This window comes from Arachis duranensis, chromosome 2 (assembly GCF_000817695.3).
Source record: "Arachis duranensis cultivar V14167 chromosome 2, aradu.V14167.gnm2.J7QH, whole genome shotgun sequence".
NCBI classification, from domain to species: domain Eukaryota; kingdom Viridiplantae; phylum Streptophyta; class Magnoliopsida; order Fabales; family Fabaceae; genus Arachis; species Arachis duranensis.
The window spans coordinates 2,903,338-2,928,358 of NC_029773.3; the positions used below are offsets into that span (position 1 = coordinate 2,903,338).

The 25,021-nt window shown below is 36.1% G+C and overlaps 3 protein-coding genes and 1 long non-coding RNA gene across 8 annotated transcripts in view; all 4 read left to right on the plus strand.

The window, feature by feature from the left end:
* The first annotated feature begins 476 nt into the window (after positions 1-476).
* The window catches only part of LOC107472798 (putative disease resistance protein At3g14460), a 53,428-nt gene continuing 28,883 nt past the window's right edge, over positions 477-25,021 (plus strand). For both annotated transcript variants that reach the window (XR_001588853.3, XM_052257529.1), the window contains exon 1: positions 477-1,582. Coding sequence is in view for 1 of the 2 variants with exons in the window: in XM_052257529.1 (XP_052113489.1) it covers positions 550-1,582 (1,033 nt within the window). In the remaining variant the exon portion in view is untranslated. The remainder of the gene's footprint in view (positions 1,583-25,021) is intronic.
* On the plus strand, positions 1,614-10,293 carry LOC107472790 (putative disease resistance protein At3g14460). 4 transcript variants are annotated; one of them, XM_052257533.1, is made up of 6 exons: positions 1,614-4,164; positions 4,595-4,786; positions 4,922-6,242; positions 6,674-6,888; positions 7,332-7,549; positions 8,063-8,450. In XM_052257533.1, the coding sequence occupies exon 1, from the start codon at positions 2,987-2,989 to the stop codon at positions 4,148-4,150; it is 1,164 nt and encodes a 387-aa protein (XP_052113493.1). In that variant the 5' UTR covers positions 1,614-2,986; the 3' UTR covers positions 4,151-4,164; positions 4,595-4,786; positions 4,922-6,242; positions 6,674-6,888; positions 7,332-7,549; positions 8,063-8,450. The 4 variants fall into 4 exon arrangements, with proteins under 4 accessions (XP_052113493.1, XP_052113495.1, XP_052113494.1 ...); XM_052257535.1 differs by having other exon boundaries at positions 6,674-6,884; XM_052257534.1 differs by having other exon boundaries at positions 5,171-6,242.
* On the plus strand, positions 13,052-18,670 carry LOC110272394 (putative disease resistance RPP13-like protein 1). The gene is made up of 4 exons (XM_052257531.1): positions 13,052-16,644; positions 17,061-17,274; positions 17,628-17,806; positions 18,248-18,670. Exon 1 carries the CDS (start codon positions 13,279-13,281, stop codon positions 15,946-15,948), a length of 2,670 nt encoding a protein of 889 aa, XP_052113491.1. The 5' UTR covers positions 13,052-13,278; the 3' UTR covers positions 15,949-16,644; positions 17,061-17,274; positions 17,628-17,806; positions 18,248-18,670.
* On the plus strand, positions 22,666-24,879 carry LOC110277532 (uncharacterized). The gene is made up of 3 exons (XR_008006014.1): positions 22,666-23,603; positions 24,024-24,238; positions 24,629-24,879. It is a non-coding gene; the product is annotated as an uncharacterized LOC110277532 (long non-coding RNA).

The following is a 25,021-nucleotide window of genomic DNA, read 5'->3' on the forward strand; positions in this document are numbered from 1 at the left end:
AATTATTTGTTATTAAATGTTTCAACTATTTATTATAGAATTAAAATATTAGAGACCCGTACTAGCTATTGGCTGGGTTGTGCAAAAAGTCTTAAATCTTCATGTTGCAATTTTAATTTGTTGCATCTTTCGGAATTAAAAACACAGACGAGTAACCTTCAAGGCAGCTACCACTTGAAGTCAATGTCTATGCTATATTGCCAACATATTTTAACCTCACACTATCCATTATTGTTACTAATAATAATATGTATTGACATCATATGATGATGATCCTACTTTAAATTATATAGTTAATTAATTTCCATAAAGACTAGTTTCGGTTGATCACCCTTTTGCTATTTGAATATTGTGTTTCAACTTTCAAAGAAGAATATAAAAATTAGGAACGTGTTTTTGGTGAGGAACCTTCGTGATATCTCGCTATATACCTTTTATTATTGTTGAATACCTTGCAAGCATTATTGCAATATTGCTCTCTCTTCCTTACATTCTGAGAATCCAATCACTCACTGATTCATTTGCTGTTGTTGTGATCTGTATCATATCATGGCTGAAGCACTTGTTGTTGGAGCTTTAGTTTCTGGCTCCATCAGCCTTGTTCTTAACAGGCTCATTTCACCTGAGTTTGTCAACTCGGTGGTGAGCAAGAAGCTAGACCGGAAGTTGGTTGAGAGGCTCAAGACTGCTCTCTTGGCTGCCAAAGCTCTGGCTGCTGACGCTGAGCAGAAGCAGTTTGGAAACGAACTCGTGAGGGAGTGGCTTGATAGTCTCAGGGATGCTCTCTACACTGCTGATGACTTGCTGGACCGTGTCTTCATCAAAGCTCAAATTCGCCAAAAGGTACGCGTTCGCCTTCCTCTCCGCCTTAATTTATCTGCTTGGAAGATGGTGACTAAGATAAACAAGGTGGTTAAAAGAATAGAAGATCTTCAGAAACTTAAAGATAGCCTTGATCTGAAAGAGATTCCAATGGGTAGCTCCTCATGGAGAACTCCATCCACTTCTCTTGAAAGGGGGACTGTCTATGGCAGGGATGATGACGAACAGGCATTAATCAAGATGCTAAATGACAACAATGATCATAACTTGTCTGTCATCTCTATTGTTGGTATGGGTGGGGTTGGTAAAACTACTTTAGCACAATGCCTGTACAACAATAAGGATTTGATGGACGGGGTTGATCTAAATGCATGGGTTTGTGTTTCTGAAAATTTTGATGTCATTGAGACTACTAAGAATGTTATAAAGGGGATCTCTTCAGGTGTTTGTAGTCTTGACAACTTTGATTTACTTCAGCAAGATTTGAAGAAAAAACTGTCAGAGAAGAAGTTCTTCATTGTTTTGGATGATGTTTGGAGTGAAGATGCTGACAAGTGGAATAGTTTTATCACCCCTTTTCAACATGGGAAAAAGGGAAGCACTATTCTCCTAACTACCCGCAAGGTAAATGTTGGTCGAATAGTCCAACACTATAACTCTTACATTCTCAAGCAACTGTCAGATGATGATTGTTGGTCTATTTTTGTGGACAATGCATCCTTTCCTGAGTCAAATGGGAGCTCGGAACTGGAAGAAATAGGTAGAAAGATTGTCAAGAGGTGTGATCGTGTTGAAGAATGGAATAGAATACTATCGAATGACATTTGGGAATTTCCTATGTCAAATAGTAAAATTGTTCCTGCATTGTTAATAAGTTACTATCATCTTCCTGCACATTTAAAACGCTGCTTTGTTTATTGTTCATTGTATCCCAAAGATTATCAATTTGATAAAGATGAATTAATCTTGCTATGGATGGCTGAAGATCTTTTACGACCACCAAGGAAGGGAGAGACTTTAGAAGAAGTTGGTTGCGAGTGTTTTGATGACTTGGCTTCAAGACTATTTTTCAAGCAGGTCAAGAATGATGATGAGAAGTATTTTGTGATGCATGATCTGATACATGTGTTGGCGACTTTTCTTGCGGGAGATTTTTATTATAGATTCTCAAAAGAACTTGGTGAAAAGGAAGAGAGGAATATTCTAACTCGTCATTTGTCATACACTCATTCAATCCCTGAGAAAGCATGCTCCTCTAGTGAAATAGAATCTTTGAGGACACTATTGTATGTCAATGATAAACCTTATATCCGGGGAGAACGCGCAACATTACCGTGTGACATATTGTCAAAGAATAAATACTTGAGAATTTGTCCTTTGATAGACTCAATATATTTCCTGATTCAATAGGTAAATTGATCCAAGTGCGCTATTTGGGTCTCTCTAGAAGTGATGTTGAGATACTGCCCGAGTCATTGTGCAATTTGTGTAATTTACAAATATTAAAGCTACAAGATTGTTCAAAGCTGACTATGCTGCCCAATGGTATGTGTAATCTTGTGAATTTGCGGTGTCTTGATATAAGGGGTACTCCTCTGAAAGAAATGCCAAAAGGAATGGGCAAATTAAAACAGTTGCACATTTTAAGCAACTTTGTCGTGGGAAAGCAAGAAGACAATGGAATTCAAGAGTTAGGAGAGCTTTTAAATCTTCATGGATCACTTGAGATTGAGAAATTGGAGAATGTGGTTGATGGCAATGAGGCAAGGAGTGCAAGGATAATAGATAAGAAGCACATTGAGGAGTTATTGTTGAAATGGTCTGTGTCTTCAGGTGATGATGATATGGTTTCAAACACACATACTGATGAACAAGATATACTCCACGGCTTGCAACCTCACCGTGTCTTGAAAGTGTTGAGAATCAAGGGATACAAAGGTAAAATATTTCCAGATTGGTTGGGGCGCTGTTCCTACAGCAATATGACACGTGTATCACTGTTGGATTGCAAGAATTGCTGCATGCTGCCTTCACTTGGACAACTGCCATCTCTAAAGTCCCTCTGCATTGAAAGGTTTGATCAGCTGAAGAGCATTGGCAAGAAGTTTTACAAGAACGAAGGCCATCAACATTCTTCGCCTATTGCACCCTTTGCCTCGCTGACATGTCATGTTGGGAGGAGTGGCAGTTACCTGACTCAGAAGCCTTTCCTCAGCTTAAGAGCCTTGTTATAAGAAATTGTCGAAAGTTAAAGGGAGATATGGTTAATCAGGTATTAATGAGAATCGTTTTTTCCTCATCAGATGTTTCCAAAGTGCGCCAACTGGAAATACGAGAAGATCATCAAAGATGGCGTAAAGAGATGAGACTTGACGGGGATAGGTTATCAATTATTGGATTTGAATCTGCGGTGGAGTATGCATTTAAGGCAAGGATGATCCACCATCTAACTTCCCTTCAAGAAATATATATCTCAGGGTGTTCGTCTGTTGTATCCTTTGCGGGCAATCGTTTACCCGCATATTTGCAAAAGCTTACAATCAAGGGCTGCAGAAAACTGGAATTCCCCCAGCAACGGCAGCAGAAGTATGATTTAGTAGAGCTACTAATAGAATACAGTTGTGATTCACTGACCTCATTGTGGCTCGATGCCTTTCCCAATCTCAAGAATCTCCAGATAAGAGGGTGTGAGAATCTGGAATCAGTTTCAATGATAGTGTCATCTCCAGGAGAAGGATTGGCTGCACCCAACTTGACTCATCTCCATGTTAGCTGGTGCTCAAAGTTAGAGGCATTGCCACGTGACATGAATAGTCTTCTCCCAAATTTAGAGTCTCTCGACATACGAGGTTGCCCAAACATTTGTAGGTCTCCAGAGGGCGGTTTGGCGCCTAACCTGAAAGAGCTTAGTGTAGGAGATTGCGAGCAACAACTGAGGAGTCTATCATGGTTAGGCAACTTAGACAACCTTACTCATCTCACCGTCTCCGGTCATGGCAGTAAGAGGATAATAAAGTCATACCCAGAGGTGGGTTCGTTGCCTTGCCTTCCCTCCCTTACCACTCTTGAGATATGGGGGTTCAAGAATCTGGAGACATTGAACTGCAACGAGCTTCTACGCCTCAACTCCCTCCAACAACTAGACATTTCATTCTGTGAGAAGCTGAAGAATATGGAAGGTGAAAAGCTGCCTCCCTCTCTCTTACTACTCAAAATTGACGAATGTGGTTTGCTGGGCCAACACTGCAAGAACAAGCATCAACAAATTTGGTACAAAATTTCCCACATCCCCACCATTCTAGTCGATGGCCGACGAATTTCTGAGTAGAGATTTCTGAGCAGGTAATTCTCTAACTTTCATGTTTGTCATGCTACCACTATTAAATTTGCACATGCATAAATTTCCTTTTCCTTTAAAGTCAAATTTTTTTCTCTTTCTTTAAACAACATTAACCAGTTGGACTCATATGCCAACTGAAAAATTTGCATTCTTTTCTTTTATTTATCAGGAAAGCTCTCAGTTTGCAGTTGTAGTTAAAGAAATATCCTTTATTACTCTCTGAAACAGTCTTTGCTATATGTAATACTTGTTAACTCATATGTTTCAAAAGAAAATCACATTTAAAGAGGACGATAACAATTATTATGAAACAAAAATTGAAACACAGGGAATATCCTTTTTTCATGTATCCAACATTTCATTTTTTTTAGATGTATTAAACAAATGGATGAATTAAATTTACTGTTTGAATGTTTTTACTATCTTCTGCAGGTAGCTTGTGTACATATCAAGATGTAATCCTATACATTGGCTATATATCTTCATTTAATTCTAAGTTCATTTGAGGTGCTAATTAAGCTGGATTAATGCGTTGGGAACCAGATATTGTGTTTTCTGAAAAGCAAGGACATGATGGAGAAAGTTGGTGTCACACTTATTATTGAAAAGCTTTAGTTGTTGTAGGTATATTTTTCTATTCCTCTCTATAATCTTATTTTTGCTATTTGCACAGAGAAAAAGTAAATGATAGCTTGATTTGTGCAAAGAAAAGAGTTATAAAGTAGTGTTTCTGTCTTTGCCAATTCTTTATGATCACAGTTAGCTGTTGTGTTGCAAGATTCATATAGGACAGCAAAAGGAATCAGCATGCATGAGGTGTATAAGCTTTCAAAATAGAAGGATCAAGTTATTGCTGTGTAATCATTTTTTACCATAGATTGAATCATCGGACAAAGTTAATATTATTAGATGCCTATAATAAGCTATTTCTAATACCAAGAGAAAATGTTCTGTACATATATTAAGCTGCAGTGGAATTCAAATTATTCAAGAAGTATGGTTAATCAGGTATTAATGAGGATCGTTTCTTCCTCATCGGATGTTTCCAAAGTGCGCCAACTGAATATACAAGATGGTGAAAGATGGAGTAAAAAGATGAGACTTGATGGGGATAGGTTATCAATTAGTGGATTTGAATCTGTGGTGGAGTGTGCATTTAAGGCAAGGATCATCCACCATCTAAATTCCCTCCAAGAAATATATATCTCATGGTCTGAGTCTGTTGTATCCTTGGGGGGCAATTGTTTACCCAAATCTTTGCAAAAACTCACAATCTTTCGTTGCCACCGCATTGAATTACTCCAGCAACAACAGAAGTATGATTTGGTAGATCTGCAAATATATGAAAGCTGTGATTCACTGACCTCATTGTCGTTGGATGCCTTTCCTACTCTCAGGAATCTCCAGATAAAAGAGAGTTCAAATCTGGAATCAGTGTCAATGTCAGAGCCACCACACGCTTCTCTTCAACGTCTCACCATCTTTAACTGCTCCCAATTAGTGTCTTTTCCCCAAGAAGGACTGGCTACACCCAACTTGACTCATCTCCATGTTAGCAAGTGCTCGAAGTTGGAGGCATTGCCACCTGGCATGAATACTCTTCTCCTAAACTTAAGAGTCTCTGGACATACAAGGTTGCCCAAACATTTGTAGGTGGCCAGAGGGTGGTTTGCCGGAGAATGCGAGGAACAAGTGAGGGGTCTATCATGGTTGGGCAACTTGGACCTCCTCACTCATCTCACCATCTCAGGTCATGGCAGTGGGAGCATAATAAAGTCATACCCAGAGGTGGGTTCGCTGCCTCACTTTCCTTCCCTTACCACTCTTGAGATATGCTGGTTCAAGAATCTGGAGACATTGGAGTGCAACGAGCTTCTCCACCTCACCTTCCTTCAGCAATTGCACATTTCAAGCTGTTGGAAGCTGGAGAATATGGCAGGAGAAAAGCTGCCTCCCTCTCTCTTGCTACTTCGAATTCAATGGTGTTCTTTGCTAGAAGAACACTGCAAGAACAAGCATCAACTAATCTGGCCCAAAATTTCCCACATCCCCACCATTAAATTCGTAGATTTCTGAGCAGGTAATTCGCTAACCTTCATGTTTCTCATGCTACCACAATTAAATTCACACATGCATAAATTTCCTTTTCCTTCAAGTCATTTTTTTTCTCTTTCTTTAAACAACATTAAGCACTTGAACTCATATGCCAACTGAAAAATTTGCATTCTTTTCTTCCACTTATGGGGAAAGCTCTCACTTTGCAGTTCTAGTTAAAGAAATATCCTTTATTACTCTCAGAAACAGTCTTTGCTATATGTAATACTTGTTAACTCATATGTTTCAAAAGAAAATCACATTTAAAGAGGATGATAACAATTACCATCAAACAAAAATTGAAACACAGGGAATATCCTTTTTCCATGTATCCAACATTTGAGATTTGCTTTTAGATGTATTAAACAAATGGATGAATTAAATTTACTTTTTTAATGTTTTTACTATCTTCTTCAGGTGGCTTGTGTACATATCAAGATGTAATCCTATACATTGGCTATATATCTTCATTTAATTCTAAGATCATTGGAGGTGGTAATTAAGCTGGATTAAGGTGTTGGGAACCAGATACTGTGTTTTCTGATTTTGGCTTAATGTTATTGAAAAGCAAGGACATGATGGAGAAAGTTAGAGTAGTGGCACTTATGATTGAAAAGCCTTTGTTGTTGTAGGTATATTTTTCTATTCCTCTAATTTTATTTTTGCTATTTTCCACAGAGAAAAAGTGATAGCTTAATTTGTGGAAAGAATTCACAGAGTTGTTGTGTTGCAAGATTCTTGTAGGACAGCATGCATGAGGTGTATAAGCTTTCAAAATAGATGGATCAAGTTATTGCTGTGTAATCATTTTTAACCATAGATTGAATCATTGGATAAAGTTAATATTATTAGATACCTATAATAAGCTATTCTAATACTAAGAGTAAATGTTCTGTACATATATTAAGCTGCGGTGGAATTCAAATTATTCAAGAAGTATTTGTGATAGAATATTTGATCTTTTGGACTTAAGTAAAGAGGTTATTGCCATGTAAAGTGAGTGTATTATGTATATTGAAATCTTTTTCTTTATAACTTAGTAGTATTATGACCATATCTTCATCATGCTTCATAGATTCGGACTCTAATGTTACTTCTTCATCAAGCAATCCCACTGAAATCTTCAAGCTTTTTTCCCATCATCCTTCACAAATTCAGTTGTATCTTCATCCTGCACTTCCACTGAAATCTCTTTTAGTGCATAGATGCACGATGAATCTTGTTTTGCTTTCTCATTTTGTTCTTCATTCTTGGAACCACGGTCAGCGCCATCCTTGGCTATAACTCTCTCAGGTAAATTTTCATCTTTTTGGTTCAAATTTATATGCATTGGTGCTTGGTTGTTTAAACTTACTGTAAGCATGATTTATGCACTTATTTGAGATTCTCTTGTATCCTTATTTGATTATAGTGGTACTTTTTTTTGTCTGAATGACCCGTAGTTTTTACCGCTTATATTGAGAGGGTTTTCCGCGTTAAAATTTTAGTGTCTTGTCCCTATTTTCTTTCATATTTCTGTTATTCGATTGCTGCCACTATTTTGTATATTGGTACACCAATTATTCTAACAATCAGCTATTCCAATTGATGAGGTATTTGCCAAATCAATGTTTTCTGTTTCTAAAATTGGGAAGTTTTACCTTTAATATTTGGAATTTGTGTGCTTTTGCAACAGAAAAAGTACTTCTTTTCCCAAAAAAAAAGAAAGAAATTTACACAATTTTATATGGGACACTATCTTTGTATTCATGAGATTTTATATGAATAAATATAATAATTATTATTCAGAGGATTCCTATTTGCTAGGATGTATTTCTTAAGAAGTATCTTGTACAAAAGATTAATCCTGAGGCTAGGAACAAACACATGGAACTATAGTTGACAGAAACTGGTACTGGTTTCTCCCCGTGGCATGATTAAAATTACATGGGTTTTGATTCTGACCTGGAGGACTTTGGCCCTGTGAATATCACCTGGCAAATCTGTGATGAGAAATTGATATGATTTTTTTACTCCCTAGATAATCTCTGCTAGGGATATATTATTGAAAAGTAAGCATAATGGATTGTTTTACTAATGTAATCTTACTTTATGTATTAGAGATTTAGAGCATCAATTAAAGACTGAATTTCTGTATGATTGGACTGGGCTTGTGTTTTAAATGTTTTCAAGTGGTTAGTAACTTACTGATGCTATAGAGGTTGAAAATGTGACCTTTGTTCATCACTATCTGCATCTAAATTGCCACAGCTTATTCCATGTTACTTCTTGTAATTGTGTTATGTCATTAATTTTGTATAGATGGTAATTTCACAATTTTGCAATAGAAAAAATAATTAGAATTTTACATAGGAATAATGATAGCGTTTGGTGGAGAGACAGAGACAGAAAGACTGAGACTAAGAGACAGGGATTGAAATAAATTTCAGTATTCTGTTTGGTGCAAAATAGGAGACAGGAATTGAAAAGAATGAAACTCTAATTTAATTTGCACAAAGGGTAAAATTGGAATTAATTAATTGAAATGAAAGTATTTTAGGTATAAAATGTTATTAAAGTTTCAGTCTCCATCTCTAAAAATTTCAGTCCCATGTGTCCCTACTTTTTGGAGATACTGAAATACTGAAATTTTAGAAACAGAAACAGAAATTTTAGTACCAGTCTCTGAACTAACAAACACAATACTGAATTTCAGTCTCAGTACCTCAAAACAAACGCTACCAATATGTCATTTATCATCCAGAGTTATAAAATTTAAATCAATTTTGATATGTCACTAAAGGGACACAACAAAACTTTAATCATTTTAATCAATTAAATTTAATGCATGTCAATTGAATTAAAAAATAATAGTTAAATGCCACTAACATATACATTAAAACTTTGATAATAAAAATAAAATTACAAATATTCAAAGTATATACTCTTTTTAATATTACTGTATCTCATAATCTGTCAAACAAAATGCCCAAAGTATTTCTAAACACGGTTCAACATTGGCACGACATCCAATCACTAGTTATTCATTCCAACACAACATCCAATTAGTAGGTATAAATTTTAATATATCGTGATTAATAAAATTTATTTATAATTTTATATATTATTTTTTTATGTTTTCATTCTTTAAGTTAATATCTGAGAAAGATGTTAATTTCACAAAAAATTTGTTGCCGTAAACTAATTCTTAAAAATATAACATATTTTAATTTATATTATATAATATAATTAATTTAGTTTACTAGACTAAATAAAACATTTATTTATTTTAAAAAAATCCATTTGTTTTGTAACTTTATTTTATCAGCTTTTGTTTCAACCAATGAGAATATACGTGAACGATATTTTAACACTTTAATGAAGTAGAATTTAGTCAACTGCACTTTTTGAAAGAAAAACTCAAGAAAATTAATATTAATTCAGTCAACTAATTAGCTTAAAATACACGCATCTAAAAATATAAAAAATTGAAATAAAAAATATTTAAAAATGAAACGTACTAAATCTAATTTACGGGATTCGTTTGATGATTGATGATTGTATTTCAAAGTCGGTGAAGATCAAAGGGTAGCTTCAACAATCTAATTTACGGGATTCCAAAAGGCTTCATATAGCACCTGAACGGAGTAAACGAAAAAAATCTATAACAATCCCAGGCACAAAGACATTAAACATATATAAAATAATTTCAAGATTTATTTCAATACTTTACAACTTGAGTGAAGTCTGTTGTCCCGAGCAATCAGAAAGGGAATATTCGATAGCACTCTGAATATTCGATATTTCTGGTTCTTTTAATCTGTGATTTTAAATTTGAGCATTGAGTATGTTGGAGAACTATGTTCTTTTATAAAATATTCAGTGAATTATTTCTAAATTTTCTTTTGGTTATGTTTAGTTCGACGTTTTACTGTGTTTGTAGGCAAAGGATGCTGGTTCGCTGGGTTCCACCTTCCGAAGGGGCCATCAAACTCAATGTGGATGGAAGTTCAAGAGGAAATCCAGGAAGAGCAGGATGTGGCGGCTTGCTCAGAGATCAAGATGGCAACTGTATTGCCGGATTTGTCAGCTATATTGGCTTTGCCGACAGTGTCGAAGCCGAACTAATGGCTATTCGGCATGGTTTGTGGTTGGCATGGCAATCTGGGTACAGAAAGGTGGAATGTGAAAGTGATTGCATGGTGGCTCTGAAGATTATTCATGACAATGCCGAAGACTTTCCAGAATTCACACACATTGTCGAAGAAATTCATCAGTTGATGCTTCTTGAGTGGGACGTCACTATCTATCATATCATGAGGGAAGGAAATTCGTGTGCTGATTTTTTGGCAAAGATGGGTTCTTCTTCAAATTATACGTTTTCTCTTATGATCAACCCTCCCCCAGAACTCACTGTTCTTCTTCTTGCCGACTCCAAGAGTGTTCTTTATTCTAGAGTTTAGTTATATGAAGTTATAAAAGTTGTCGAGCTCTTTTTTATTATTCCTTAAATTATGCATGGTTGATGTACTCTTTTTCCTCTATTGGATTTTTTCCCAAGCTCCAGGGGTTTGGTCTATAGAGGTTTTTTAAGGAGGCATAACCTGCATAGGCCAAGTATTCATATAGTTTATACCAATCTTGGTGGAACAATGTACTATTCAGATGTATCATACTCAATTTCAATGAAATTACAAAATTTCTGGAGAAATTATTGAATTCTATATTAACTATTGATAATTGTTAAATTATGTTCATATGCACCAATATAATATCTATTGATACATTGATCAAATCATACACATATATAGCTAAATGTAGTGGATGAAGTATCCCAAAAGTTGAATCGCATTCCGCTAAATGTAGCTGGACACCCTGTTGGACTCCAAGCTCGTGTATCAGAATTCAGAAGTATACTCACTGTTAGAACCTGGATCTGATGATGTTAGAATGGTTGGCATTTACGGTATTGGCGGAATTGGTAAAACAACTATTGTAAAAGCTGTTTCTAACACACTATGTAATCAATTTCGATATGCGAGTTTTCTTGCGAATGTCAGAGAAAATACAAGCCAGTATTAGGCTCTGTTAGTCTGTTACCACAAGATAAACCCTAAAAATGGGGTTTATCACCCGCCTAATGGCAGGCTGCGGGCCAGCAGGCTAAGCCCGCCAAGTATCCTCTTTTTTTTTTAACTATTAAATAATATATATAAAGGTAAAAAAAAATTCTTCTGTTTTTCACTTTTAACTATTATAATTTTTAAAGGTATAAACAAATTATAATTTTTATATTTATAAATATTAAAGTCTTTATAACTATAAATATCTAATTAACATAGTTATAAATCAAGTTTTCATCCAAAACATAATTATAAATATTGTTTCCAAAGCCAAATAAACATAATTCAAAACATAATTATAAATATTATCTCTAAAACAAAATAAACATAATCCAAAACACTCAATTTTCATCTGCATTCTCTTGTATGTTGGGTTGGAGAAAGTTTTATTTATAATTTTATATTGTATTTTTTTATGTTTTCATTCTTTAAGTTAATATCTGAGAAAGATGTTAACTTCACAAAAAATTTGTTGCCGTATATGTTTTTTAATATGCTACATGTTCATAAAAAATAACTATTCGTATAAAATATATATTAAAATATAAAATATATATTAAAAATGTGTTAATTAATACATATATTTATACATAAATATATAATAATTAATTTTAGTGGCTAATTTTAGTGTACAAAAAGTATTTTTGTAATTTTAATTATACGTCTATTTAAATATTTCAACTTTCAACTATTATTACAAGTTTCCGCATGATGGCAACTTCTTTTTGCTGAGGGACCTTCATAATATGTCGTTATATGCCCATTATTGTTGAATAGTAATAATACCTTGCAAGTTGCATGCATTATTGCAGTAACATTGCTCTCCTCTGGTTACATTCTGGAAATCCATTCACTCACTGATTCATTTGCTGTTGTTGTGATCTGTATCATATCATGGCTGAAACACTTGTTGTTGGAGCTTTACTTTCTGGCTTCGCCAACGTTGTTCTTGACCGGCTCATTTCATCTGAGTTTGTCAACTTGGTGGTGGGCAAGAAGCTGGATCGGAAGCTGGTTGAGAGGCTCAAGACTGCTCTCTTGGCTGCCAAAGCTCTGGCTGCTGACGCTGAGCAGAAGCAGTTTGGAAACGAACTCGTCAGGGAGTGGCTTCATAGTCTCAGGGATGCTCTCTACACTGCTGATGACTTGCTGGACCGTGTCCTCATTGATAGGAATAAAACACAATTCCCTACTTGCAAGAATCAGAGGAGCAACAATATCCACTCACAACAAGTATTAACACCAGCACAATAATACCCAATAGCAGCGGAAAAATCACATAAACAAAAAATTATAAGCAAGCTAACACACCAAGATTTTTAACGTGGAAAACCTCCTCAATTAGAGAAGTAAAAACCACGAGTCACCAAGACCAGGATATAGCTTCACTATGATGAAAAATAGGGTACAAGAGAGTCACAAATTACTGCACAAAACGTGCATACAACAAGCCAAACAACCCAAGCTTCAAAGTTTTCAAAACAAGAACAAGAAGATGAAAATACCACAAAAACAGAGCTACTGTGCGTGGCCAATATCTCCAGCTACAAAGGTTGAATTGAAGATCCGAACGGTGAAATCAAAGAACCAGATGTGTAGAACACCCTGTCCAAATTTGAGCTCGATTCAACGGTTAACGAATCTGCAGTGACCAATTTACAGAGACAGCTTTGTGTATGTGCGAAAATGATTTTCTCTCATCTCTTCTCTCTAGTGTTTGGTGTTCTCCTTGCAAAAATGACCTCTCTCTCTCAACCCTAACTCACCTCAGCCACTTCAACTAATCATGTTTGGATACTAGCATTTGGGCTTTTTCTCCACATAGGAAGGGAGCCCAAAAACCCAACACTCATCAAAGCTGAAATTCGCAGCAAGGTACGCACTCGGCTTCCTAGCTTAATTAATTTGTCTGATAGGAAGATGGCGACCAAGATAGAAGAGGTGGTTAAAAGAATAGAAGATCTTCAGAAACTCAAAGATACTCTTGGTCTTAAAGAGATTCCAACGGGTAGCTCCTCATGGAGACCTCCATCCACTTCTCTTGAAAGGGGGATTGTGTACGGCAGGGATGATGACAAACAGGCATTAATCAAGATGCTAAATGACAACAATCATCATAGCTTGTCCGTCATCTCTATTGTTGGTATGGGCGGGGTTGGTAAAACTACTTTAGCACAATGCCTCTACAACAATACAGATTTGATGAAGGGGTTTGATCTAAAAGCATGGATTTGTGTTTCTGAAAATTTTGATATCGTTGAGACTACAAAGAATCTTATAAAGGAGATCACTTCCGGTGTTTGTTGTCTTGACGGCTTTAATTTACTTCAACAAGATTTGAAGGAAAAATTGTCGGAAAAGAAGTTCTTCGTTGTTTTGGACGATATTTGGAGTAATGATGGTGACAAGTGGAAAAGTTTTATTACTCCTTTTCAATATGGGAGGAAGGGAAGTACTGTTCTTCTAATTACTCGCAAGGAAAATGTTGGTCCAATAGTCCAAAATTATAACTCTTACTTTCTCAATGGTCTGTCAGATGATTATTGCTGGTCTATTTTTGCGGACAATTCATCCTTTCCTGAATCAAATGGGAGTTCAGAACTTGAAGAAATAGGTAGAAAGATTGTCAAGAAGTGTGATGGCTTGCCCTTAGCTGCAGAAACACTTGGACGCTTGTTGCGCTCAAAGCATGATGTAGAAGAATGGAATAAAGTACTATCGAGTGACATTTGGGAATTTCCTGTGACAGATAGTAAGATTCTTCCAGCATTGTTAATAAGTTACTATCATCTGCCTGCCTATTTAAAACGGTGCTTTGTTTATTGTTCATTGTATCCCAAAGACCATAAATTTGATAAAGATGAATTAATCTTGCTATGGATGGCTGAAGATCCTTTGCGAGCACCAAAGAGGAGAGAAACTTTGGAAGAAGTTGGTCGTGAATGTTTTGATGACTTGGCTTCAAGACTATTTTTCAAGCAGGTCGAAAGCAGTGAGAAGTATTTTGTGATGCATGATCTCATGCATGACCTGGCAACTTTTCTTGCTGGAGAATTTTATTGTAGATTATCAGAAGAACTTGGTGAAAATGAAGAGATGAGGATTCTGACTCGTCATTTGTCATGCGATTATCCAATCTTTGAAAAACTCTGTTCCTCTAAAAGTATAGAATCTTTGAGGACATTCTTGTTTATCAATAATGCTCAATTTCATGTTAGGAAAGAAAGCACAAGGTTAACATGTGACATATTGTCAAAGAATAAATACTTGAGAGTTTTATCCTTTGATGAACTTTGTGTATTTCCTGATTCAATGGGCAAACTGATCCACTTGCGCTATTTGAATCTCTCTCAGACTGAGATTAAGACATTGCCGGAGTCACTGTGCAAGTTGTGTAATCTACAAACATTAAAGCTAAGATATTGTTCAAAGTTGAGGATGCTACCCAATGGCATGTACAATCTTGTGAATTTGCGGCATCTTGATATATGGGGTACTCATCTAAAAGAAATGCCAAAGGGAATGAGCAAATTGAACCAGTTGCACATTTTAAGCAACTACATGGTAGGCAAGAATGAAGATAGTGGAATCCAAGAGTTAGGAGGGCTTCCAAATCTTCATGGATCATTTGGGATTCAGAAACTGGAGAATGTTATTTATGTCAATCAGGCAAGGAATGCAAAGATAAGAGATAAGAAGCACATTGACGAATTATGGTTGGAATGGTCTTCAAGTGATGATATGGTTTCTGACACACAAACTGAAAGAGATATACTGGATAACTTGCAACCGCACAATGGCTTGAAAGAGTTGACAATATGGGGATACAGGGGTACAACATTTCCAAATTGGGTGGGGAATTGTTCATACCAAAATATGACTAGTGTATCTCTAGAGTCTTGCAACAATTGCTACTTGCTGCCTTCACTTGGACAGCTGCCATCTCTTCAGTCCCTTCGCATTGATGATTTCGGACAGCTCAAGAGTGTTGGCATGGAGTTTTACAAGAATGAAGGCTATCAACATTCTTCGCCTATTGCACTATTTCCCTCATTGCAGCTTTTGGAGTTTGATAACATGCCATGTTGGGAGGAGTGGTGCTTACCTGACTCAGAAGCTTTTCCTCAGCTTAAGAGCCTTCAAATAAACGATTGTCCAATGTTAAAGGGAGATATGCTTAATAGTGTGCTAATGCGAATCATTTCTTCCTCGTTGGATGTTTTGAAAGTGAGCAAACTGGAAATACAAGAAGGTCATCAAGGATGGGGTAAAGAGATGACACTTGATGGAGACAGTTTATCATTTAGTGAATGTGAATCTGTGTTGGAGTATGCAATGGTCATCAACCATCTAACTTCCCTCCAAGAAATACACATCTCAGGGTGTTTGTCTGCTATATCCTTTCCAGGAAATTGTTTACCCAAATCATTGCAAAAGCTCACAATCTTGAATTGCAGCAAACTGGAATTCCCCCAGCAACAGCAGCAGAAGTATGATTTGGTAGAGCTACGAATAGAACACAGCTGTGATTCACTGACCTCATTGTTGTTGGATGCCTTGCCTTTCCCAATCTCAAGAATCTGGATATAAGAGGGTGTTCAAATTTGGAATCAGTTTCAATGTCAGGGCCACCACATGCTGCTCTTCAACATCTCACCATCTCTAAATGCCTCAAATTAGTGGCATCTCCGACTGGCTGCACCCAACTTGGCTCATCTCGATGTTAGCTGGTGCTCAAAGTTAGAGGCATTGCCACTTGACATGAATAGTCTTCTTCCAAGTTTACAGTCTCTTGACATTCGAGCTTGCCCGAACATTTGTAGGTTGCCAGAGGGTGACTTGCTGCCTAAGTTAAGGTCACTTACTGTGGGAGGTTGCGAGCAACAGTTGAGGGGTCTATCATGGATGAGAAACTTGGACACCCTCACTCATCTTACCATTGATGGCTCTAACTGTGAAAGCATCAAGTCATTCCAAGAGATGGGTTCGCTGCCTCAACTTAACACACTGTGTCTCTTTCACTTTCCAAATCTGGAAACGTTGGAGTGCAATGAGCTTCTCTGCCTCACTTCCCTCCAACAATTACATATTTCATTCTGTGACAAGTTGGAGAATATGGCAGGAGAAAAGCTGCCATGTTCTCTGTTACTACTTCAAATTAAAGAGTGTCGTTTGCTAGGAGAACACTGTAAGAAGAAGCATCAACAAATTTGGCAAAAAATTTCCCACATCCCCACCATTCAAGTCAATGGCAACCAAATTTTCTGAATAGAGATTTTTGACCAGGTAATTCTCTTACCTTCATGTTTGTCATGGTACCACAATTAAATTCATACATGCATAAATTTCCTTTCCTTCAAGTAAAGAAGTTTTCTCTTTCTTTATACAGCATAAACTATTTTAACTCATATGCCAACAACAAAATTTGCATTCTTTTCTTTCACTTATATGGAAAGCTCTCTATTTGCAGTTGTAGCTAAAGAAATATCCTTTGTTAATCTGAGAAACAGTCATTGCTATCTGTAATATTTGTTAACTGGTCTCATATTTTTCAAAAAACAGCATTTGAAGAAGAAGATAAGAACTCCCATGAAAACTAAAATTGAAAGACAGGGAATACCTTTTTTTGGGTATCCAACATTTAAGATTTTATTTTAAACAACAGGACAAATCAAGTTTACTGTTTTTACTATCTTCTGCAGGTAGCTTGTGTACATAGCGAGATGTAATCCTATACCTTTGGCTATATATCTTCATTTTAATTCTAAGTTCATTTGAGGTGGTAATTAAGCTGGATTGATGTGTTGGTAACCAGAAACTGTGTTCTCTGATCTTGGCTTCATGTTATTGAAAAGCAAAGACATGATGGAGAAATTTGGAGTGACACTTATTATTGAAAAGCTTTTCTTGTTATCGGTATATTTCTCTATTCCTCTCTATACTTTTATTTTTGCTTTTTTCACAGAGAAAAAAACTAAATGATAGCTTGATTTGTGCAAGAAAAGAGTGATAAAATGGTGTTTCTGTCTTTGCCAATTCTTTATGATCCGAGAGTCTTGTGTTGCAAGATTCATGTAAGATAGTAAAAGGAATCAGCATGCACGAGGTGTATAAGCTTTAAAAATAGAAGGATCAAGTTATTTCTGTGTAATCTTTTTTGTCCATAGATTGAATCATTTGATTAAATTAGTAGTATAGATGCCTATAATAAGACATCTCTAATAGTAAGAGAAAAGGTTCTGTAATAATAACTATTTTTTCCTTTCTAGATTTGGAAACTTTGTCAAACAGATTTCCCAAGGTGACAACTAATGCCGTCAAAGAATATGATTTCCACATTGAAAGATGACAATCCTGTACCTGAAATAGTCCTTAGAAGGTGAAGTTGTAGAGATGCCATCAGACAACACTTTCATTCCTATCAACTTCACTCATTGATCTTTATCTGGTATGTGTAGTTTGTACCTATATTAAGCTGCATAAGATCGGAATAAATAATATTATTCTAACATATGGGATTCAAATTATTCAGTAAAAAGTATTGTCATAGAATATTTGATCTGTTGGGACTTAATTAAAGAGGATAGCTACAAATATATAGGGTTATTGTCATGTAAAGTCAGTGTATTATGTTTATTGAATTTTTTCTTTTATAACTGCTCTAGTTCTACTTTGACTTCCTGTTTTTGAGATGTCATTTCTTTTCACTGCTGATTCAAAAATCAAACCAATGATCCAAAGTTGTATTCATGAGGTTTTCACATAATTGCATTACTAAAAAGAGTACAAAAAATAAACAAGAAAAGAGAGAATGTAGAACAATAAGTGTGTGTGGCTTTTGTGATGACAAACACTTGAGTCTTGAATTGTTTTTTAATTTGTGTTTCAGGAGATACATTGAGGATCAAGTGGCAATTGCCATGAGAGAATTGCAGTTCTGGGTTGGATCTTGAATGGCAGTTTCAGTCAAAACAAGCAACAGAAATGCAGTCATTTTCCACATTTACTTTTGTTTTTTCAAAGAAAAAATAAGATAGAAGATTACTGATGTTATTATGAATATTACATATCCTTTTATCTCATCATCCAGAAAGAGAACTACATGAACTCAATACTATACTTTTGCATTGTTTTAAAGAGATGCCTTTGATTTGATATATCTTTCAATGACAAGCAATGACTGTGAGCTAAATAGAAGCTAAATAACTCAAATAAATACACACAGTAATGCTGAATGATTGGAAGGAACAAATCTTTCATCGCAAATTAAAGAACTGCTGTGTGATGTGATGTAGATTTGAGCAAATATTTAGACTGCCTTTGCCATGCGTGTTGTTCAACTGGCAAATCTGTGGTGAGAATATTGATATGAATTTTTTTCCCCTGAAATGATCTCTACCAGGGATATATTATTGAAAAGTAAGCATAATGGATTATGTTAACCTTATTCATGTATTAGAGTATCAATTAAACACTGAATTTATCAATGATTGAACTGCACTTGTATTTTAAACTTTTTCAAGTGGCTAGTAATGTAGTGTTGCTACAGAGAATAGGGATTGAAAATGTGACCTTTGTTCATCACCATGTGCATCAACATTGCCACAAGCTCATTCTAGTACAAGTTTAAGCCTACCACTATAGCAAAATCATTTCCACAAGTAATCTGCAAAGGACCTGCAATTATCAAGCATCATGACCTTAACCAGTTCTAATCTGACTGCTCAAAGAATTGCATCAACTATGCAATGATTTAGCTTCGTTGTTACTTGCTTGGAAAATTAAATTGTCTCATGAAATTTAAAATAGAGTAAATAGCCATTTTGATTGCCAAAAAATTCAGATTTTTACAAAAAAAGTCTCAATAGATAATAATAACAAAATGACTAAAAAATATGTTCTATTCGACAAAATGATTCAAGTGCTTATTTGCTAATGGAGTCACTAACATAGCATATTAGTTGTTGACTAGGAATATCATTTCTCTAGTGTAAAAAAGAAAAAATATTATTTATACATGTGAATAATGAATAGGTATTTCACACTCTTCTATCACATTTAAATTTAATAATCATTTCAATTATTTGCCTATTTAAATGTTTCAACTATTCAACTATTTATTAAAATATTAGCTGGGTTGTTAAAAATGTCTGAAACCTTCCTCAAGTTGCAATTTTAATATGTTGCATCTCTTGGAATTAAAAACACAGAAGAGTAACCTTGAAGGCATCTACCACTTGAAGTCAATGTCTATGCTATATTGCCAAATGCCAACATATTTTAATCTCATACTATCCATTATTGTTAGTAATAATGATATGCATTGATATCATATGATGGTGATCCTACATTAAATTATATAGTTAATTAATTTCCAGAAAGACTAGTTTCAGTTGGTCACCCTTTTGCTATTTGAATATTGTGTTTCAACCTTCAAAGAAGAATATAGAAATGAAGTAAATATCTCGCTTATATGCCTTTTATTATTGTTGAATACCTCGCAAGCATTATTGCAATATTGCTCTCCCTTCCTTACATTCTGAGAATCCAATCACGCACTGATTCGTTTGCTGTTGTTGTGATCTGTATCATATCATGGCTGAAGCACTTGTTGTTGGAGCTTTAGTTTCTGGCTCCATCAGCCTTGTTCTTAACAGGCTCATTTCACCTGAGTTTGTCAACTCATTGGTGAGCAAGAAGCTGGACCGAAAGTTGGTTGAGAGGCTCAAGACTGCTCTCTTGGCTGTAGAAGCTCTGGCCGCTGACGCCGAGCAGAAGCAGTTTGGAAACGATCGTGTGAGGAAATGGCTTGATAGTCTCAGGGATGCTCTCTACACTGCTGATGACTTGCTGGACCGTGTCTTCATCAAAGCTCAAATTCGCAAAAAGGTACGCGTTCACCTTCCTCTCCGCCTTAATTTATCTGTTAGGAAGATAGTGACTAAGATAAACGAGGTGGTTAAAAGAATAGAAGATCTTCAGAAACTTAAAGATAGCCTTGGTCTCAAAGAGATTCCAACGGGTAGCTCCTCATGGAGACCTCCATCCACTTCTCTTGTGAAGGGGAATGTGTTCGGCAGGGATGCTGACCAACAGGCACTTATCAAGATGCTCAATGACAACAATCATCATACCTTGTCCGTCATCTCTATTGTTGGTATGGGCGGGGTTGGTAAAACTACTTTAGCACAATGCCTGTATAACAACAAGGATTTGATGGATGGGGTTGATCTGAAAGCATGGATTTGTGTTTCTGAAAATTTTGATGTTGTTGAGACTACTAAGAATGTTATAAAGGGGATCTCTTCAGGTGTTTGTAGTCTTGACAGCTTCGATTTACTTCAACAAGATTTGAAGGATAAACTGTCAGACAAGAAGTTCTTCATTGTTTTGGACGACGTTTGGAGTGAAGACGCTGACAAGTGGAATAGTTTTATCGTCCCTTTTCAACATGGGAGAAAAGGAAGCACTATTCTTCTAACTACCCGCAAGGAAAATGTTGGTCCGACCGTCCAAAATTATAGTTCTTACTCTCTCAAGGGACTGTCAAATGATTTTTGTTGGTCTATTTTTGCGGGCAATGCATCCTTTCCTGAATCAAATGGGAGCTCAGAACTGGAAGGAATAGGCAGAAAGATTGTCGAGAGGTGTGATGGCTTGCCGTTAGCTGCAGCAACACTTGGACGCTTGTTGCGCTCAGAGTGTCGTGTTGAAGAATGGAATAAAATACTATCGAGTGACATTTGGGAATTTCCTATGACAGAGAGTAAGATCGTTCCTGCATTGTTAATAAGTTACTATCATCTGCCTGCTCATTTAAAACGTTGCTTTGTTTATTGTTCATTGTATCCCAAAGATTATCGATTCTATAAAGATGAATTAATCTTGCTGTGGATGGCTGAAGATCTTTTACGACCACCAAAGAAGGGAGAGACTTTGGAAGAAGTTGGTTGCGAGTGTTTCGATGGCTTGGTTTCAAGACTATTCTTCAAGCAGGTCGAGAACGAGCTCAGGAAGTGTTTTGTGATGCATGATCTCATGCATGACTTGGCAACTTTTCTTGCAGGAGATCTTTATTGTAGATTCTCAGAACCTGGTGAAAAGGAAGAGATGAGTATTCTAACTCGTCATTTGTCATACAATCATTCAATCCCTGAGAAAACATGCTCCTCTAGTAAAATAGAATCTTTGAGGACATTATTGTATATCAATGATTGGTCTTATTACGAGAAAGCACCCGCAACGTTACCATGTGACATATTGTCAAAGAATAAATACTTGAGAGTTTTGTCATTTGGTATACCCAATATATTTCCTGATTCAATAGCTAACAAATTGATCCAATTGCGCTATTTGTATCTTTCTGGGAGCGATATTGAGGTATTGCCGCAGTCATTATGCAATTTGTTTAATCTGCAAACATTAAAGCTAAAACATTGTCGAAAGCTGACTATGCTGCCCAATGGCATGTATAAGCTTGTGAATTTGCGGCATCTTGATATAAGGGGTACTCCTCTGAAAGAAATGCCAAAAGGAATGGGCAAATTAGAACAGTTGCACATTTTAAGCAAGTTTGTGGTGGGAAAGCAAGAAGACAATGGAATCGAAGAGTTAGGAGGGCTTTTAAATCTTCATGGATCACTTCAGATTGAGAAATTGGAGAATGTGGTTGATGCCAATCAGGCAAGGAGTGCAAGGATAATACTTAAGAAGCACATTGAGTACTTATCGTTGAAATGGTCTGTGTCTTCAGGTGATGATATGGTTTCAAACACACATACTGATGAACAAGATATACTTGGGGGCTTGCAACCACACACTGGCTTGAAAATGTTGACTGTTTATGGATACAAAGGTCAAATATTTCCAGACTGGATTGGGCATTCCTTGTACCAAAACATGACAAGTGTATCTCTACAATATTGCTGGAATTGCTGCGTGCTGCCTTCACTTGGACAGCTGCCATCTCTCAAGTCCCTGAGCATCAGAAGTTTTGTTCAACTGAAGAGCATGGGCAAAGAGTTTTACAAGAATGAAGGCCATCAACATTCTTCACCTGTTGCACCGTTTCCCTCACTGGAGACATTGGAATTTCACAACATGTCATGTTGGGAGGAGTGGCACTTACCTGACTCAGAAGCTTTTCCTCAGCTTAAGAGCCTTCAAATAACAGATTGTCCAATGTTAAATGGAGATATGCTTAGTCAGGTATTAGTGAGAATCCTTTCTTCCTCATCGGATGTTTCCAAAGTGCACAAACTGAAAATAGAAGATGCTCAAAGTCGGTATAAAAAGATGAGACTTGATGGGGATAGGTTATCAATTAGTGGATTTGAATGTGTGGTGGAGTGTGCATTTAAGGCAAGGATCATCCACCATCTAACTTCCCTCCAACAAATACATATCTCACAGTGTTCATCTGTTGTATCCTTGGGGGGCAATTTTTTACCCAAATCTTTGCAAAAGCTCGAAATCTTTTATTGCAGCCAAATTGAATTACTCCAGCAACAACACAAGTATGATTTGGTACATCTACAAATAAAATACAGCTGTGATTCACTGACCTCATTGTCGTTGGATGCCTTTCCCAATCTCCAGAATCTTCAGATAATAGGGTGTTCAAATCTGGAATCAGTTTCAATGTCAGAGCCACCACACGCTGCTCTTCAACGTCTCACCATCAGTCAATGCTCCAAATTTGTGTCATTGCCATCTGACATGAATAGTCTTCTCCCAAATTTACACTCTCTGGACATAAAAGGTTGCCAAAACATTTGTAGGTGGCCAGAGGGTGGTTTGCCGCCTAACCTGAAAGAGCTTAGTGTAGGAGAATGCAAGGAACAAGTGAGGGGTGTATCATGGTTGGGCAACTTGGACAACCTCACTCATCTCACCATTTCTGGTGTTGGGTGTGAGAGCATAAAGTCATACCCAGAGGTGGGTTCGCTGCCTCGCCTTCCCTCCCTCACCACTCTACATATCCATGACTTTGATAATCTGGAGACATTGAAGTGCAACGAACTTCTCCGCCTCACCTCCCTCCAACAACTACACATTTCATCCTGTCACAAGCTGAAGAATATGGAAGGAGAAAAGCTGCCTCCCTCTCTCTTACTACTTCAACTTTATTTCTGTGGTTTTCTGGGCAAACACTGCGAGAACAAGCATCAACAAATTTGGTCCAAAATTTCCCACATCCCCACCATTCAAGTCAATGGCATACAAATTCTTTGATTTCTGAACAGGTGATTCTCTAACCTTCATGTTTGTCATGCTACCACAATTAAATTCACACATGCATAAATTTCCTTTTCCTTCAAGTCAAATTTTTTCCTCTTTCTATAACAACATTAACCACTTGAACTCATATGCCAACTGCAAAATTTGCATTCTTTTCTTTCATTATCGGGAAAGCTCTCAGTTTGCAGTTTTAGTTAAAGAAATATCCTTTATTACTCTCAGAAACAGTCTTTGCTATATGTAATACTTGTTAACTCATATGTTTCAAAAGAAAATCACATTTAAAGAGGATGATAACAATTACCATGAAACAACACAGGGAATATCCTTTTTCCATGTATCCAACATTTGAGATTTTTTTTAGATGTATTAAACAAACGGATGAATTAAATTTACCTTTTTAATGTTTTTACTATCTTCTGCAGGTGGCTTGTGTACATATCAAGACGTAATCCTATACATTGGCTTCATATCTTCATTTAATTCTAAGTTCATTTGAGGTGGTAATTAATCTGGATTAAGGTGTTGGGAACCAGATACTGTGTTTTCTGATTTTGGCTTAATGATATTGAAAAGCAAGGATATGATGGAGAAAGTTAGAGTAGTGGCACTTACTGTTGAAAAGCTTTTGTTGTTGTAGGTATATTTTTCTCTTCCTCTCTATGATTTTATTTTTGCTATTTTTCACAGAGAAAAAGTAAACGATAGCTTGACTTGTGGAAAGAATTCAGAGAGTTAGCTGTTGTGTTGCAAGATTCTTGTATGACGGTAAAAGGAATCAGCATGCATGAGGTGTATAAGCTTTCAAAATATAAGGATCAAGTTATTTCTTTGTAGTCTTTTTTACCATAGATTGAATCATTGAATAAAATTAATAGTATTAGATGCCTATAATGAGCTATGTCTAATACCAAGAGAAAATGTTCTGTACATATATTAAGTTGCAGTGGAATTCAAATTATTCAAGAAGTATTGTGATAGAATTGAGTGTATTATGTATATTGAAATTTTTTTCTTTATAACTTGGTAGTATTATGACCATATCTTCATCATGCTTCACGGATTCGGACTCTAATGTTACTTCTTCATCGAGCAATCCCACTGGAATCTTCAAGCTTTGTTTCCCCATCGTCCTTCAGAAATTCAGCTGTATCTTCATCCAGCACTTCCACTGGAATCTCTTTTAGTGCATAGATGCACGATGAATGTTGTTTTGCTTTCTCATTTTGTTCTTCATTTTTGGAACTACGGTCAGGGCCATCCTCGTCTATAACTCCCACAGGTAATTCTTGCAAAGCATTTGTAGAATTATCAAACTAAAATTTCCTTTTTAATCTCTAATCTCTAATACAAATAAACAATGTTAATCGTATAAAAGTATTTTACTTTTATGGAATTAATCCAAAAAAATATTAATTTAGTC

What these genes read in the sequence shown, in the direction of transcription:
- LOC107472790 (XM_052257533.1), top strand. Translation starts at nt 2,987, where the DNA reads ATGTCATGTTGGGAGGAGTGGCAGTTACCTGACTCAGAAGCCTTTCCT.
- LOC110272394 (XM_052257531.1), top strand. Translation starts at nt 13,279, where the DNA reads ATGGCGACCAAGATAGAAGAGGTGGTTAAAAGAATAGAAGATCTTCAG.